Raw genomic sequence first — 18,924 nt, 5'->3', positions numbered from 1 at the left:
AAATGTCTTGCTGTACTTGACACAAGGGGGGTTTCTCCAGCACAAAAATAGTAATTCACTCCCTACAGAAGCAGTGAGCTGCTTCCTAAGCGTTTCTGCAGGGAAAACACTGCACAGAATGGAGCGCTTCATGCGAACTAACCTCGAGAACTTTTCCTTTCCTTCGCCTTGTAACAGTCCAGACAGACCACAAATCCACATTTCTGGCAGACCCAGTGAACGTTGAACAAGGTGGCTTCACAGGCATCACACATCTCGCGGACTCCGCGCACCGCTCGCTTCCAGGCTATTTTTGCTGAAAGGCAGAATGATTTAGAAAAACATGAACATCTGCTCTGTACAAACATTTGCTTTATGGACTATTTTTTTTGGTCAATGACCTTGGTTGATAGATGAAAAATATGCATGAAACCTATAGGGCTGCACAGAATGTGCCTCATGGGATCCAAACATGGGTAACACCATAATGTCAGATTGGCCTCTTATTTTCTACAGCCCAAGGACAAGCTCTGCATGGTCTGTGCCTCCAATTTCTAGAATAATTTGCAGCCATTTCTCTGATTAGTAATGCACCAAGAGATTGGGGGACAATTGGCTTCACAATATACAGGGAAAGATATTCGTGAACTGTCAATGAAACTTCTTAAAAGGGGTTGTTTCAAGAAGAAACTTCAGGAGCTCCCGGCTCGTCTTCTTGCTTTTCTGTGGGAGCATTGAGAGCCGAAAGACTGACAATCAAGCAAGTGGTCCAAACTGTGCTCCCTCTCAAGATGCCAGCAGAGGCAATGTTGCCATCATAGCATGGGAGAAGCACAGAGGGACTGAAGCTGTCCGGATTAAGCAACCCGGCCAGCTCAAGAGCGGCATTACAGGCTGTAAAACATACAGCCAGCTCGTGCCGCACACTCCTCGCTTAGGTAACCTAAGAGAATGGTACTTTGCAAAGTTGATTATTTTCCAAGCATTTTGCAATTTTACCCCCTTGTAAACTTGAGACAATATAGAACTATTAATATACTTGCATCAGTTAATTCAGCAATGAGACAAGAAGTATTATTTGCTATTAAAAGGCAACTCTGGTGTCTTGTGTTTGCCAGAGAACTTAACGGAGGCAGTTCCGCAGCAGCCAGTGACAGGTACGCCATCAGAAAAAGCTACACTAAAGAAGAAGGACCTTCCAACGTTTATTACCCTCACTGATTGGAAGGAATATTCCCCATAATGTTAGTCTTCCTATACATGGCAGGAGGCTGTAAGGCCGCACATGGAGTCCTCCTTGTGTAATTATATTCATTTCTTCTATGGTAGACTCTCTCTGCAATGTTGCATCTGATTCAAGACTGGGGCTACACGGTGAATGGTCACGTGGCATTGAGAACATTATCAATTTATTATGCTCTTGCGTTGCAACCTGTGAGTCGGAAATGTTTCCAACTGTGTCTGGGACCTGCACGCAGCTTTTCTACAATTTGGCTGTTTTTTTTGTTTTTTTTTACAGCAATTTTTAGCTCTAATATAGTCGCCAACCAGCACAAATGTTTCTGGAGAATTTCTATGGTGTGACACGTTAGAGTAGCCCCAGCCTTAACTTGTTGTGAAGAACGTATGGTGGATGTGTGCAGCGGTACACTGGGCCCCCCAGAAGTTTATAGGTGTCCTATTACAACCCAGAGGATTACTGAACCATAAAACCACCATCTGCATAAGGCCAAAATCAGAAGGGAAAATATCCTCATGAAGGGCCTCAGTGATTTAACAGTTTTCTTCTTACAGCAAAGGTCATCTGTCCACATCTGCTTTGTGGTTTATGTTTATCAAGGAAACCATGAAGTAGAGTCAAGACACCGACAAGACTGGACAAACCCGGATCACTTCTAAAGGGATGCCGAGATGTCTGGGCTGCGTGCCACTGCCTCTGTCAAATGCAACTGTGCCTCAGATACAGGTGTGAACAGAGCCGATGCCTTCTTCCATCCAGAAACTCTTCTTTGATGTCAGACTAACCCCATTAATCTGGTAATCTTTGCTAGTCTACTTTATTTTTACTGTTAAAGTAATAAAGACTGAAAAGATACCGAAAAGCACTCGCCATCAGTTCTGCTCTCCCCTACTGATCTTTCCTAATATTCAGACAAACTCTTTAATAAAAGGAAACAATATCTCCATGTTCAAATATTACTATCAATTATTCATGGCATTTTATTGTTCCTCATCGTCCACTTTGTTTTTTCTTAAGGTAAAGATTTGGGGGAGACAGGCCATTTATTAGATTTATATTGCCGGATACAATCTTGTATCTTTTATAGGAAGCGGGAGCGAAATCCTTCATAGAAACATTCAGTAAGTAAGATTATAATTTTCATATCTAGAGGGCGTATTAAATACAACTGGGTAATTCACGCTAACAGATTAGAAAAATAACAACAAAAAAAAAAGGATAGTCGTCCTATCATTTGAGCAAATGTTAGCAAAGGCTAGTTAAAGGGTCACTATTGACTTTTAGGATTGCTACTTCCTATAGGTGGCACTAGAGTTCTAGTTCTCTTCCTCTCTGAAGACACAATTTGCACATTTCCCAGAGGAGCATTGCAAGGCTTAATAGTCTGCTCACCTTGGCATGCAAGGCTTGATCTGTAACTCTCTGCAAGGTGAAACGTTACCCCTTGGATCCGGGTCTGACGCCTCTCACCCAGCCAAAAAAGATCTCACACTTTGCACTGACGAGGGGCAGTACCCCGAAACAGTGTCTGCAAATTGAGACTCTGGCTTGGCTTTTACCCCAAGTCATGTGGCAAGGCTAGTTAAAGGGTCGATATTGACTTTTAGGATTGCTACTTCTAATAGGTGGCACTAAAGTTCTAGTCCTCGTCCTCTATGAAGAGAAAATTTGCATAATTTCCCAGAGGAACATTGCAAGGCTTAATAGTCTGCTCATCTTGGCATGCCAGGCTTGACATGTCACTCTCCAAAAGGAGAAACATTACCCCTTGGATCTCGGTCTGGGTAGTAGAAACGTCTCGGCACGATAAAATTATTATGACTAATGGCCACAATATTACCCCCTAGCTCTTCCAGAAACATGATTGAATTTGCTGCCCTGTGTTAGTAAACCTTGCAGCTGCCATTCATCTTCCCGACCTACTTAATGAATGCATTTGCCTGGCTGCAGACAGTTCCCACACACGGCATTTACAGGGACATAGTGTGTAATCTGGATGGGAGAATCCCACTGTACATAAAAACATGCCAGTGGATACAGACACAGTGCGAGGCGGCACGTACCATCCTTCTTCACCCAAGACATGGCAGCTTTCTCAGACGTCACCATCTGACAGAATTTATCTCCGATGTAACCCAAGATATACTTAATGGATTCGAGGTCCAATTCATCATCTTCATAGTTTTCGTGCGTCCATAAACTCAGCGCTTCATCATCGTACTGGTCAGGGGTAGAGAATCCATCTATTCTAACAACACCATTCTTACTGAAAGATAACCTGAAACACAGCAGAAAAATAATTGTTACAGTGCCAGGAGCGCTGTGCCCTGTGCGAGCGCCGGCCATCCATCTCTGTCTGAACTTTTCATCATGTACTAGATGCTCAGGCAATAAAGATAGAAATCCAGAACAGTCTGCTTTATCACTTCTAAACCACAAATCGCCGGATTCTTTTTTTATTCTTTAAACCAAAACAGGCTTTTCTGGGCAGATCTAGCACATTACTACATAGATGAAGCCAGCGGCCATCGGCCCTTATTCCAGGGAACAGGACATGTTATTCTGCAGTAATTGTAAGGAACACACAATTCTTGGCATTTGCATGTTCCCAATGGTTTGTTGTATGGATTTAATGACATCTGAAGGCAATTTAGTAAACGAGACCCTTGGAGTACACTGCGAGAGTTTTCCATTCACTGCAGCACTCAAAGCCATCATTTATAGACAGTCATACAAATGAGGACCATGTATCTACACTGTGCTTGGAAGACTGTCCGGTGACCTGCACAGATGACCAGTTGGCTCCTAAATCCTAAAAACTGGCAATTTAGTTAGCCTGTATCAGAAAAGAGAAAAAAAAAGTCATAATCCTTTATTTCTGCCGATTTACAAATGAAGCCCCCTATGCACTATTAATAGTCTTGCAGCACCTGCCTCCAGGCCACAGAGCTGCTGCATGGTTTTTATGAAGTGATGGTATCTTACATGGTTTCCGTCCTGGAAAGGACCCATTTATTCAGGATTGTTCAGGGAACATCATGCATTAAGGCACAATCAGACCGAGATTGGATCGCAATGCACAGACTGGCCGGCGGCTCTCCCAACTCCAACCGTGACAGTTTCATGTGTTTCTATGCAGCTGTTGAGAGAGCCGTCAGCCAGTCCGTGCATTGCGATCCAATCTCGTTTCGATTCATATGGCCGTCTGACAGCGCCATTACTGTGATATGCCTGCCAGGGCAGATTAACAAGAGGATAAAAGTCATTTTCACCCAAAAATAAGGCAGTCATTAGGTGCAAAAGCACATATTAAAGTCGGCTATAAATCCTAGATAGTAGAGATGCTTTGCACAATCTGGTCTTCGGTCCTGGGTCCCAGGCTTGGGCTTATGATTAGCCAGGCTGGTGAGAGGTCATCTTTGTGCCACTCATAAGATAACATGCCAGGCCGGCAAAGGAAAAGCCGTGCTGGGGAACCAGGAAACTCAGAAAAGAGCAATGACCTGGACCAGGGTTGTGCAAAGCGAACCGATCATCTCTACTAGATGGCCATCGGCTGAACACTCAGATGACCGACAGATATTCATCCCAATTCCCTATAGAAATATTTGCTCAACTCCGCCAGGCGTCCACGTGTTATTATTTGGAAGAATGTAAAAAAAAAAAAAAACCTCCTGCAGAAACATTAATAAAAAAAATCACCATGCAGAAGTCCAACTTTCCATTCCCCCTTTTTCTTGACATTGTCCCAATCCTTGCACAATCTAGTCCCATTAGAGGTGCATCTTGTCCAGACAAAAGTGGTCTTGTGCTGACATTCATCTAATGTGTATGGACCGGAGATCAGAGACTAAAATTTCCTGTACCGCACCAAAATAAAGGCTCCAATACATATTACATAAGAGTCGCCCTAACCCGCCAATTTCAGCCAATCATCTAATGGTGATTGGAGCTCATATAAGATTAAGTTTGGAGGGATAGAAATAACCTTCCCTTTATTCTGAGGTAAGACAGGCCATTGTCATTAAAGTCTCGTAGCTGCTCTTCCATTTTTTTTATTTTGCTTTTAAAACAAAGGTGGAACTGGAAAGTCATTTTATCTGATTTAGTCATGACTCGGGGTGATACATAGTACAAACACTACTGCTAAATATTTAATGGACAGCAATGAAATAAATTAAGCCCACAACTCGCAGACTCCTAATTACCTGCGGAAATAATAGAATCTGCAGAAAACTGGAGAGTGTGTAGACTCTTCTCCTTTCTTGGTGCGGATCAGACGACATTCCCGGCATTTCTGCAAGTTTGGCCCAATCTCACAGCAAGAGTCGTCCTGCAGGAAAGATTCCCCGGTCTGCTTGAGTTTCTTCACTTTCCGCCAGTCCTTTAATACTGAACGAGGTATGCCAGCTGAAACCACATCACAACCAGTGTCAGTAAGGAGACGAGGCGACGGCATGAGCACAACGTGGCGCTAATGAGGAGGTTAGCAGAATAGCATCACTTTCTTAAATAACTGAAAACAGAACAATTCAAGAAAACTCTTAATTCAGAGGAACCAGAGAGCGCAATAATAATCTAATCTATGCCAGGTGTCACTAGAGCTCACAGGCTAAAAGGGAAGCAATCAGCAGAAAATTATTGTTTTAATAAGGTTTTTGTGTTATATGTATTTTAAAAAGATCTTGGTAATGTTATCTTGGTTTTTTTTTCATAGCATAAAAATAGTAATGTTGCAATTTCCACACTGGCCTGAGTTTGTTTATTTTTAGACTCGTCCTTCCAGGAAGAGTTTTCAGCAAGCTCCCTATCATCAGAGGCAGGATTACAATGACAGGTAACACCTCTATACACAGTGAAAACACAGGATCCACCAATCACAATCACAGCTCCCCCTCCATTCACAATAACCTTTGCACACGCTCATTAGACACTTCAATACAAAAGATAGGATGGGGGGCCTGTTACTTGTGACTATGCACATGTGTGGTTTCCTAATACAACAAGAAGTTAAGAGTCTAACAAAAGCCCCCAGTGGCCAGTGTGAAAATTGTAACATTTCAATTATTTTTAATACAGTTAGTAATGTAAAAAAAAAAAAAAGTAAACCTTGCCAAAGATTATTAAAAAAAAAAAAATGATATGATTGTTTCTTTGTAGCCTTCATTATGAAAAGTTAATGAACACAATGTTTTCAGTGCCATGAAATGACAAAGCGGATCTGTCATCAGATTTTACAATGCAAGCTATTAAACAGATCTCTTAAACCTGATGGGGCTGGTGTAATTACTTTGACAATTCATGTCAACTGTGTTTTATAATCGTAAAATGCTCATTTTGATTTGAGAAGTCCAGCTAGAGTTCATTTTAATACCAGGCAGAGAAACTTTCATAAAAGATTATAAAGCCATTCTGACATACACGGGCCAGATCAGGTCTAAGAGATCTCTTTATTAATGTATGCAGTTTGCACTGTGAAATCTGACACATTTTTATCAGATCCATTTTAATGCCTTTTTTTAAGAGGTCTAAGAAGGATCATGTTGCCTCTCATCAGTGCAGGGCAGAGTCTGGCAGGCTTCCCACATTGCTTCAGAGGCGTTGTGCTTTCCTTAAAGAGACCAGCTCAATATGAAGTCTTACAGGCAAGGCTCCATGGGAGAAAAGTATGCAAATTAGCTGATTCATTGCACTGTTCTCTTTAAGAAAAAAAACAGTCCTCCCCCCACGTTGCCTTAAAGGGACGGTCAGCACAGAATGACTGTTCAAACAAAGTATAGGCGCTCGGTGCTTCACAGTGAGGCCAATCGTTTACATACCCCTTACCAACTGCTTATTTTCCATCCATCTCCACCCCCCCCCCCCCTTCTTTGATTGGCAGCTCTGGTTTCAAAAAGCCAGAGAAGAGCAGAGATAGATGGAAACCAAGCAGGTGGGAAGGTGTATATAGATGATTGACCCCAACATGGAGCACCGAGCGCCTGTACTTTGTCACCAAATGATTGTTGAAATAAGAGTCCATCGCAGTCAGAAAGTCAGACCTTGCTTTAACACAGATGGGGTAAATACACTGATTTTTCCCAACATCTATCACATATTTGCTGTCAGCAGTGTAAGGCTGTGTGCCCACGATGCGTTTAAGCGTTTCCTCAGCGGCAATTCTGCTGCAAAAATGCTTAAACGCTTGGTAGAAGGTCTGCCATGTTCCCCAATGATAATCCCCATGTGCTGTGCACATGCTGCGGAAATTTCGGCTGCAGATTATCATTGTGGAAAAATCCGCAGCACTACCAATTATTTTTCGGAATTGCGGCGTTTTCGCGGCCATTGACTTGCATTGGAACGCATGACATCCACATCACTACATGTGCACATGCGGATATCATGCGGTTCAATGTGCGGATGGTATCCGGGTTTGGAGAAGAGGAGACTCTCCTCCAGACCCGGGTACAATAGTAACTGTAAAAAAAAGAATAAAATATACATTATACTTACCTTCTGATGGCCCCCAGTGTCCTTATCCGATCTGTCCTGGCTTGAAGGCAGCTCACGATGGTCTAAAAGGACCTGCCATGACGTCATTTAGTCATGTGACGGGTCACGCGACGTCAGCGGTCGCGTGACCCGTCACAAGACTAAATGACATCATGGAAGGTCCTTTTAGACCATCGCGAGCTGCCGGTAAGCCAGGACAGATCGGATAAGGACACCGGGGGCCATCAGAAGGCAAGTATAATATATATATTTTTTTTACCATTCTTTTACAGTCACACTATATAAATCCATGCGGGTTGCATGGATTTATATAGTGTGACCAAGTTGACAAGCACTTTCCAGGCGATTCTAAAATCGCTTGGAAAGCGCTTGACAACCCACATGCGGAAATGCATGTGAAGAACGCTTCCCTTCCGCTTGTCCCTGGCAGGAAAAATGCATGTACAATCCGCATGTACAATCCGCATGCGTTTTTTCTGCCAGAGAGATGCAGAAACGCTCAGGAAAAATCTGGAGCATTTCTGCATCGTGGGCACATAACCTAAAGCAGTGTCTGGCTGAATGAGGGTCACAGCCTTGAAGCAACATTCAGGAAGTACCGGTTTTCCTTAAAGATACCAGCTCTGTGAGAGTGCTAACTTGCACACTGCTCTATAGGGGCATTTACAATGCTTGATTATTGGGAATGAGTTTTCCCAGGAACGCTTAATTCCTAATAATCCTGCAGTGTAAACAGGCTGATGATCACCTAAAGTTGGAGCAATGGAGCAAAACAATAGTCGTCTGAAATGCACCAGAAGACTCCATACGGAGCTGGTACTTCAAGAACAAGTACTTCCCACACGTTGCCTCTGATGATAACAGTCTGTATACAACCATTACAAAGCATTGCTGCTTTCCCCAGGTCTCTTCTGTTAAACAGCTAATTTAGCATTTCTACAGGAGAAAAACCCAGTATAATATGGCGGCCATTCCAACGGACGGGCCGAAAACTCCAAAATGGATTGAGACTCCCCCCCCATTCCAGTACATGGGGGGCTATATGCACATCATAACAGGACTTATGGACAAGTGTCCTCATTTGACAGCCCACTTAGTTCTTTTAAACAGTCAAAAGCAAGCCAGATTAAAAAGGACAGACCAGTCAGTCATACTACTGACAAGTTATTTATGTATTTGTGCCTTCATTCATTGTATAATTTTCATGTCGACATCTTAATTACGACTTAATATAATCAGACTGCCCACAGAACAGGAATAGCTGTGGGTCGCTCATATTTCCAGCAGTAGTCGAGTTCACAGACACAGAAAATAGCCTGCAGAAAGACAAACAGCTCACTGACTAACATGAGGAGTGTAAACCTACCCCGGAGCACGCATCGCTGCTACAGCGGTCTGTAAAAATATGGCAATCATTAACTCATGAAGTGATGGGGGGGGATCATGAATGCGACTTCAGTCACAGCCTGACTTTACTTAAGATTTAATTGCAAATCCCCAAACATGAAAAGATCTGGTAATTTAACACTCAGTTCCAATGTGGTTACAGGAAAAAATGAATATATTATGTGCACTACATGGTGGGTGTTCCATTAGCCTCAAACATGTCAGATCAGGAGGTGGAGGGGATACAGTGCTCATTGTACTGGACCTATCACGTGTCCATCATTCACTGGATGAGAGGAAAGGATCGGAAACGTCAGTATTCACAGGTCATCTTACACACTGGAAAATGGCCTACGCAACCAATAAGAGGATCTGTCCGCTCTAATGACGTGCAGTGCACACTGTGCCCCATACCACCATTCTGCAGAAGAGTTTTAGAACTTTGTATTGTTCCTCTGTGAATAAACTGACAACTAGCCGTTACCTGTTGGGGAGCGTGTCTCTGCACACCCTGACACACCAATCAGTGCTAATGAGGTCAGAATGTAGGGCCACGCCCTTTAAGACTAACACCACCCAGTTGTATACTACAAAAAACTGACAAGCACCTCCAAACAGAACAAAGCAAGTGTGAACAGGTGCAAGAGGCGATGCTTTTGTTTGTATAAGAACATCAAGTTGTCAATTCATAAAATTATAGGAGGAATAACAGAGGAATGGCACAATGCAGAGGGAGGTACAAGAAAAGATTATCACATGGTTATGTCATGGGAAATACTAAATTTAGTAAGGCAGATGTCAGGAGAGGCAACAGGACACCTTTCACATATATGGATGGAAGAATAAAGTCCTTTTCGTAATGGAAATACGCAAAAGTGTGACTGGTGCACAAACTTCATTATTCTCAGTATTTTACTGTAAACCGATCAGGTCCTGTGCAGCAATGCATGGCAGCAGTAAGGACAAGCACAGTCCCGTCCCACGCACCCCCTAAATACAGCACCCCCCACAACATGAAAATGAACCCCGAATAGCAGATCATTATTTCCTTCTACAATTTAAAGCTAGACATAGCCTACATAATGCATTGCTTTACTTCTCTTTCTTGCCTTCTGTAATTACATCCTGTGCAACAATTTTTGGCAGAATTCAGATTTTTGCTGATGGCTACTAGAACCAGTCAGCAGAAACCCACCCATGATGCTAAGGTCTAGGAAGCCCTAAATCCTGGAATTTCTGAAGTTCTGCCTTAGGATATTACAGTACCTGGAGTACTGAAAGCACTTTCTAGAATGCAAAAACACCAGAAAAAGCGTTGCACAGACACTGAACATGCAGGGAATGCAAAGCAGGCAGCGCAAGTCGTTGACAAGAAATGACCGGTGAAGGAATGCAAGAAACAAATAAGCCAGAAGAAGAACTCATGAGCAAGTTCTGTCACCTCCGAGGCCTTTACTGTACTACGAGGCTTAGAAGTATTTATAGCCTATGTCTACTGGTTATATTGGGAAGTGACCTAGATGGGTCTGATGCTATCTGCTAAGAATTCCCATTATCACTCCGCTTTCCTGATGCTTGTACCTAAGAAAAGCTAAAAACACACAATCTGAACGCAGTGTGGACGAGATCCAAGAACAAGCAACAAAGAGCCGAGCCCTGGTATAAATAAACACACGTGACTCCCATACAGCCGCCTAATACTTACTGCTGGAAGTACTGCTCTGTAACTTCAGCTTGCTCTTCTCCTTGGCACTACGACTAAGAATACCATTGGGTTTGAATTCCTCCTCTTTGTCCGTGTCACCTTTTCGCCTCTGCATATCATTTTGCTTCTTTTTGTACGTCGGCTTGGGCTGACGTTTCAGCCTTTGTCCAGACTTGCTCTCGCTTTCATCAGAGTCCTCAGTTTCTGAGCCAGATTCGTAAGTCCTTTTAACCCTCCTCCTGGTAAGCCTGTCTTCCTTGGGAGATTTGTCCTCCAGCCCTCGAAGGTCCATGCTATTCTGCAGCTCGCTAGAGGTTGAAGCAATCAGATTAACAGTACAAGGCTTAATGATTTCAGAGACTATGGTGCCGCCTGCACTTTCTGGCTTGCTGTTAGTGTTTTTATCTTCTTCTGAGTGCCGGGTAAGCCAGGCCTTTTTCAGTTTTGTGTGATAGTTTGGCTGGCTGCATTGGGAAGCCGGCCCAATGCCTGCAGAGCTTGTTGTGTTTGTTGAGCTGCAGGGTGCACTGCTTTCTGGAGAGCCTGAAGCTGCAAAGGTCTGATTTTTCACAGCATTGGTCTCGGGATCATTGGCATTAGTGCTTTTCAACTGAGCTGCAGCCAAAGCCGCCTTGTGCTTTTTTAGATGGATGAAATCACTTGAAGTGGGATATAAGGAGTTGGGCTGAATTGCACTTGCAGTTTTGCTACTGGCTGAAGCCGCGGTGCTGACAGCACCCTCTTGAGCTGGCGGCACAGTAGGATTTGAGGATATTGTACTGGTGCTTTCTATCACTGTACATGTTGAAACGGAATTGGATAAAGAGTAAGTTACTTCTGATCCGCTACAACTGGAACCGCTTGTGGTGGTGGGGGCGGAGGTGGTCACATCAGTTTTCGTGCTGCACATTATATTAGTTCCAGGTGCAGATGAACTGGGAATGTTATGTGAGGAAGCAGGAGCGTTCTTCTCGAACAGCACATGAGCGCTGTCTGCGTTCGTCAGCGGCTGAGCAATCCTTGTAGTCTCTCTGGTTTCTATAGGCTTTGTGCAATCGGATTGATTGCTTCCAGCTGAGACTCTTTCGCCAACTCTCTCCTTGGGGGCTGCCGGAGCTACTGGCACGGTATCATACTTTGCACTGGATGGTGGGCGTACAATGACAGATGCGGTTGCCGAAGGTAACTTCACATGATTTTTCTCTGGCAGCCATTCAATTTTGCTATGATTTGGCTTTTCATTTGCTTTCCACATTTCCTGGATCGGCTTCTCTGTGTTCTTCTTGTAATTTGCGGCGCCCTCCTTGGGCTCAGGAACTAGAGTTGGAGGTTTCTGAAGTTCCTGGATTTTACCTCCAGTGGTTACAGGCTGCACTGGGGTGAGCGTTGGTGGAGAAAGATTGCTATACCCACCATCCTTCCTCTCTAGGCTGTGGTGAATTGGAGGATGGAAAACAGGTGCCCTGTGCAAGGCGGGCATGCTACGGAGTGCATTGGAGGAGGAGACGGAGAGCTGGGTTGGACTTCTGCTGTCTCCTCTGTATGAAGTGATTGTGTGCGTTGCCACCTGCTGAGGAAGCTGCTCGTTTAGTTTACTCGTGGACCCTTCTTCTGGTTGGTGTTTAATTAATGGCGGTGGCTTAGATAAGGACGACATATAGGAATTAATAGTAGAAGAATTTGATGAAGGGCTGGTATTTTGCTTTTCTGGGAAAGCGTTTACGGCTTCCTTTGATGCAAATGACCGCGGCGGCTCGTTCACAACACTATTGGACAGCGTGGTGAAATAATTACTTTGCGGCAAACTTTGAGAGATGGGATTTTTTTTGTACAAATCAGATATGGGGCGCTCCATGTTGTTTTCTTGTTTTAGCATGTGGCTTTTCGGGCTGCAGGACATGATGGGCGGCACCCTGGGGTAGCTCTCGCGCTCATTTTCATGAGCCTTCATTTTCATCGAGTAAGATGAAGCTTCAATGTTCTCCTGAAGGATTCTCCTGTGCTCGTCCTTATATTTGCTCGGCCTCTCTCCGCTGTCCGGTGCTGGGCGCGGTAGCTTTGTGTGGCCCAGAACAGGCTCCATGTAATGTCTGTGTATATGGCCGTCCTTTCCCGAGTGTACTCGGCTGTGTTCGTGCTCAGACTTCGCAGGTGCTGAAGTTACCGAGCGCAACGATTCGCTAAACGTCTTCTTCTCCAGGTCCCTGTTGAGAAACAAGACTGTAAAGTTTCCAGATTTTTTTTTTTATATTTCCATGTAAATATTTTATTTAAGCAGAAACAGCTGTGTTATTGCCTATGGAAATGTATTATTTACAAATGATATTCCACATTCAAGTGGGTGAATGTGATTACTTACTCTTTATGGTGATCTGACGATGGTTTGGACAAGGGGGGACTTGAATGTGCTACCAATTTTAGTGGTCTGAGAGGGTCGGCACTGGAGGGCCGCACAGGAAGGTGACCCATTAGTAAGCCGTCTGCTGAAGTCACAGGTGTGGGCTGGTGTAACCAGGGGCTGGCAGTGTTCTGCAAAGAGGAAGAACAAATGCAAACTCAGATGGTTCTGTCTCATCCCAAATGACTAAACAGGACAATTTTTTGCGAGGTATATTTGTATCATGCTCCTCAATGATGCTTTAATTTGGTAGGTAAGTTTGGGGGACTATAGACCAGATCAGCAACCAATTTCTCATCATCGAAAGTTTTGTAGACCTGTTGCTTTAAGCAGAAACAGCATGTAATTACACGGTACAACGTTTAAGAACCCCATCTCCGTCATTCTTATAGCAGTGAATGGAGCATGCGCACCACTGCTTTTAGATAACCAACGCATACAATTTTTCTCTTATCATGTGGCTAGGAGAATAAATGTATTTAGTGAAAAAAATCCTTTAATAGGGAAATGAAACAAAGCCATTCACTTATGAGCGTCATGTGTCACCATCATGAGGCTGCGGAGGCGAGTCGCACATATGATAGTAAAGCCACAAGTTTAACAAAAGTACAGAGATAAAACTAGTAAAAAATAAAAAAAAGTAGCATTAGTATCTGAAATGGAAACTAATTTGATATCAAAGGCATACTAAACACAATGTACAATAGGAGTTCTGAACATCACTTAAAGATTAAGGTAAAGGTTTTTGAGCGATAGAGGGGTTCATAACCCCATTAATAACAGCAGCTCGGAGGACGATAGACTACAATGAACTGCAAAGCAGAAAAGAAACAATCCCTTTGATAAGCGGAGCGCCCCAGAACCAGTTAATGTGCGGCTCTCTGGGTCACTCAGGGCAGTTTATGTAATTTGAAGCTCAGAACAGTAATAGGAAAATGATATATGACTACATATGGAAACTATGCATGGTATAAATGATCCCGGCCTGCTGTTTACATTGGCCTGCCTCTCCAGAAGGATGCTATTATAACCCAGCGATACCTCATGCCAGGCTTTTTATTTCCACTTTCTTTAAACAGCAGTTCAAGTTCAGGGCCGCAGACCCCTCAGCAATCAGCATGGTGGAGAATCTGGGAGTGTGCGGCTAAAAGCTGAAAATCTGTTTATTTTCCTTTAACGATCACTTCTGACCTCTTCAGAGATAGAAACTGCAGAATCTCAGACCTGTCTGGTAAAGCCAGCTCTGCTAATAATGGCTTTCCCAGGTTACGGTGGGTTGACCGCACATAGGGATATACTGCTAAATATCACAGCCTAGCCTTCAGCTGCTACATTGGCTCCGGTACCTTCACATCTGGGAAAATCCCACATCAATCTAATATTTCCACCACTGCAGATTACTACAAACACCTTTTCCTATATACAACTCCAATTTTGTACAATTCATAATCTAGTGTAATTTATAATCTAGTGTCTGCATGTTACAGAAATTACACTCCAATATGGTAAGGCCATGTTCACATCTTGCAGACTGATGTAGTGTTTAACCCAAACAGGACTGGATCCAATAGACACTTAACATATCAAACACTGCATCTAAAAACGTTACAATGACCAGAACAAAGAGGCAAAAAACAAAACAGTAAAATCTCAATATAAGAAAACAGCTAAATCACCTCTGCATGGTCGGGTACAAGCCTTTCACAGGGTACAGCATTATTTTAAAACACATCCAATTGTGGAAAGGCTTAACTTTCCATGGTCTATCGATTAAAGCGCATCTATCAGCAGGATTGTGCTCAGTAAACTACATACACTGATTAACATGATACCTTGGTTGATGAAATTCCATCCTGTGGTTTTGTGTAATCAGTTTGGAGATAATGATCTGCTCGTGCTCCAGGGCGGAGCTCTATCTGGTGCTCTGCTTACATAGTCATCTGTGTGCTCTTATGACAGCTCACTGTGCCTTCACTGACCAGCCTCCTATTTTACATAATGCATCTAGTAGTGCGGGGCTAGGTAAAATAGGAGACAGGTCAGTGACTGCACAGTGAGCTGTCATAAGAGCATACAGATGAATATGTAAGCAGAGCACCAGATAGAGCGCCCCCCACAGGCCGCCCCGGAGCACGAGCATATCATTATCTCCAAACTGAAAGTAAAGATTACACAAGAACCACAGGACGGATTTCATCAAGATATCATTTTAATCAGTGTAGTGGCACCCACCTGACAGTGTATGTAGTTTACTGAGCACAATCCTGCTGACAGGTGCGCTTTAAATACTTTTGTTTGTGTGACAACCCATTTAAAAATGGTCTCCTCTATTTATAGATCAGGAGCACACTCCTCTCCAGCATCCTGGTTTCCTGCTTGTCGAGGGGCAATGTACTCCTGATTAACTGACCGTTCAGAGAACAGCAGTTCAGTTGAGTCTGATGCTGCTATATGAGGCAACTTTGCCTTTGACCCATCAGAGGAACACAGGAGTCATTGAAACGGCCCGGATCCAGCAATATGGCCAGCTTCAAGAGCAGTGCTTGCAAACTCTACAGCAAACACCTTGTAAGCGCTGCCCTCCTTACCTAGGAATCCATCCACATCTTAAGAGACTGAAGAGGTGGTTGGTAACTTGGCAAAGACAAAGAGGACATTTAGTAACAAATAAATACCAACATTGTTTTTACAAGCACTTTGCAATTTTACCAATTAAAGAACTTGACAATATCTTAACTTTTTTATGTGATACAAGCCTAATAAAGACAATTCGATATAAGCCACATTACCCCCTGGTATTTCCTTAAGAGCTTAAACATTAAAGGACACTTTGGAGATGGGATAAAAAAAATTCTATATGTTAGTAGCTACCTGTAGTTCATGAAATTGCATCACTTTGATAAGCAGTTTGCAGTCTGACAAAAAGTTTCAGATTTTTCTCTTTTGAAAATGGAGCTGGATGTGAGGTTTGTGTGTATCCAGGGCACGGTTTTCATTTGCTGTATATCAAAGCATAGCTTCTATACTGCACTTTTTTCCTCGTGTGCTTTCCTCCAGCCTGTATTCACTACCCTCCCCGAGACCATACATGCATTTCTTCCCTCTCTATGCTGTGGAGATATTTAATACAACCCACCTTCCTCTGCGGAGATCACTAGCACTGAGAAAAGGAAAGGGAGAGACCAAAAGTTTCTAACATTTTTGCCATAACATGGAGCCAAATAAAGGACAGTAATTATAGTTATGAACTATGTCTTAGTTATCTGAGCAAGAAAAACATTCAAACAGATTTAAAAATTTGGTTTGCGAGCAACAAACCCAGGAATTACCAAGTGAATGGAGAATATCTATATTTGTGTACACAGGACTATTTGTATAGCAGACCGTATGGATAGCCTGCACACATGAAAGCTTATGTAAGTAACACTGTATATGTGTTTATACAAAGAAATCCAATGACTGAGTTTGTGGCACCAAAGTATATATGATCCATTACAGGCGACAGTGCTCAATACTAAAAGATCTTAATGCAGACTAAATTATTCTGACAGCCAGAGAACAATGTGATGGAGCAGAACCGAGTCAGATGTTTAATAGATGAAGAATTCGGCCGCTTTCTTGCACTGGACCAGTGTGAGCAATGCTCATTACTACATAGGCATACTAGTACATACCACTCACCCTTCTTATTGAAGCCTCTGCACTGACATGGTTTTCTGGGTGCACCCATTTTGAGGATGGTAAGCCGAGGCTAGAATAGGCATGACTTCCATTAGGATACTGCCAAATAATGGGGTAAAGTCCCAGTTGGTTGTAAGAAGCTGGAGGGTGAGCTTGGCCAAGAAGATGAGGTGGCTGGTGCTGTAACATTTGCTGTTGTTGCTGATGTGCAAGTGCCAAATGGCTAAGGCTGCTGGCATGTGCAGTCTCTAGCTGAGGGTGACCGCCTAGCAATGACCCAGGGGGCATACCAGATAGCACCGTAGGTAGTAAATGAGGATGGTGGACAGAATGGTGGGATGTGCTACCCAGCGCATGGGCGTTCATAGCAGTCATAGGCGTTTGGTTTGGAGAGGACGTTAACATATGAGGGTTAGCTGTTAGTGCTGGGTGGTGGTTATTTGGAGGTAAACATGCTCGATGAGCCGGAGAATGAAGAGGAAAGTTGTGCTGGTGCAAATAAGGAGAAATGTGATTAGCTGCAGTATCTGGTCCGACAAGTGCTGGGTCCCTGTAAACTGTAAAAAGCTCATTTTTGTCTATAATAAGCGGACTCTTTGTAGACTCGATCGCACTAGCTCTTGCCACCACTGGATGGAAGCTAGACCTGTGCGTATCACAATCCATTTTACTAGAAAGCCTAGCCACTCCCGAGATATGACTATTGTGATAGTTCATCTTGAGTTTCACAGAATCTGGAGAGTGAATGGGACGGGACTTCAAAACATCTGGAGAAGAACTGAATTTGATTTTACTAGAGTTTTCAGATAGATGCGGTTTTGTCTTCAGGGCGTCCAGATTCTGCTTTTGAAGCCTCTTCTGTTCATCCGTTAAGGACGTGCTACCGATAACGGAGGTGTGGTGGATTTTCTCCCTGTCGTTCACCTCCTTATTACTAGACTGGGGCGTTTTTAAAACCCCTGAAAGTGCCAAATCTGTCTTACTGGTAATGCCGTCCATCCCACCACGTTCAGATTCCTGTTTTTTTGCATTGGAAAAATTGATGGTGCCAAATGACTGCTTGGGGTCACTGCCCTGTAGCTCCTTCTTGGCAGTGGGTTGGATGGTAAACTTGGTTGAACCGCTCTCTTGGGGTGCTTTGTCCAAATGGTTTTCATTACTTAAGACAATAGAATTTTTGGGCGTGGGCGGTTTGCCGATAAGCGGATCAGTCTGTAACAAATCGTTAGTGTTGCTCCGCTCAACCACGCTATCTTGAGCAAGCAGTTTATTGGAATTCTGCTCATAAAGTGCTGTCTGTTCGGATAGGAGGAACTGAGAGTTTTCTCTCTGCAGCTGTAAGTCAGCTGACTTTATCCTTTCTGCTTCTAGAAGCTTTTTATCTTCCCGTATTTCATCCCAGTGAGAATGCCTATCTATTCGTGTCTGTTCTTCAGCCCCCTCGCTACTTTGGGATTTTCCTTCGTCTCCATTTATCTTTGAAGTGTTCTTGCTTTTCAACTCGTTCTCGGAATTTTGCTCAGAGGAAGAATCCATTATCCTTTTATTAGAATTTTCTGAGTCGCTGCTCTCCGAGTAGTCTGAAATATTGTCTGTGCGCAGCCTTTTCAGAATTAATTTCTTTTCATCCTCTTCGGGTTTCCTCCTTTTGCTGTGAAAATGTTTGTTCCTCTTCACATTTTCTGCAAACAGAAATATAGCCGTTAGTCCATGCGCACAAGCCGACGACATGTCTATGTAGGTCAATTAGGAAATCTATGGAACTTAAAAAAAAATAAATAGACACATTTGATACATTTTTAGAATATCAATGAAATCCTGACAACTAGTCGAAGTGACACATCACAAGACTTGATTGATCAGGGTGCTGACCCCACAAGTCGCTGGTACAAAAAAGGGATTGATCAGTGTGCTGATCCCACAAATCGCTGGTACAAAAAAAGGGATAATTTCTAAGCTGTGGCGCAGATTTTTATTTTTTTTTTCACAGTAGTGGCCAATTGTAGTTTTACCCAGTCTCCAACTGTATTTGACAACCTT

General features: G+C 43.3%; 1 protein-coding gene across 4 annotated transcripts in view; it reads right to left on the bottom strand.

Moving 5' to 3' along the window:
• JMJD1C (jumonji domain containing 1C) overlaps positions 1-18,924 on the bottom strand; it is a 244,772-nt gene that overhangs the window by 18,098 nt on the left and 207,750 nt on the right. For all 4 annotated transcript variants that reach the window (XM_073685401.1, XM_073685402.1, XM_073685403.1 and 1 more), the window contains 6 exons: positions 16,885-18,566; positions 13,165-13,334; positions 10,806-13,009; positions 5,428-5,629; positions 3,283-3,497; positions 143-295 (listed from right to left, as the gene is read on the bottom strand). In XM_073685401.1, coding sequence (XP_073541502.1) covers positions 143-295; positions 3,283-3,497; positions 5,428-5,629; positions 10,806-13,009; positions 13,165-13,334; positions 16,885-18,566 — 4,626 coding nt within the window. The remainder of the gene's footprint in view (positions 1-142; positions 296-3,282; positions 3,498-5,427; positions 5,630-10,805; positions 13,010-13,164; positions 13,335-16,884; positions 18,567-18,924) is intronic.

Source organism: Phyllobates terribilis, unplaced genomic scaffold, assembly GCF_046119375.1.
Source record: "Phyllobates terribilis strain yellow unplaced genomic scaffold, ASM4611937v1 Scaffold_5__5_contigs__length_657084704, whole genome shotgun sequence".
Lineage (NCBI taxonomy): Eukaryota > Metazoa > Chordata > Amphibia > Anura > Dendrobatidae > Phyllobates > Phyllobates terribilis.
Note: the sequence above shows the minus strand (reverse complement) of the source record. Positions and strands in the feature narration are given on the sequence as shown.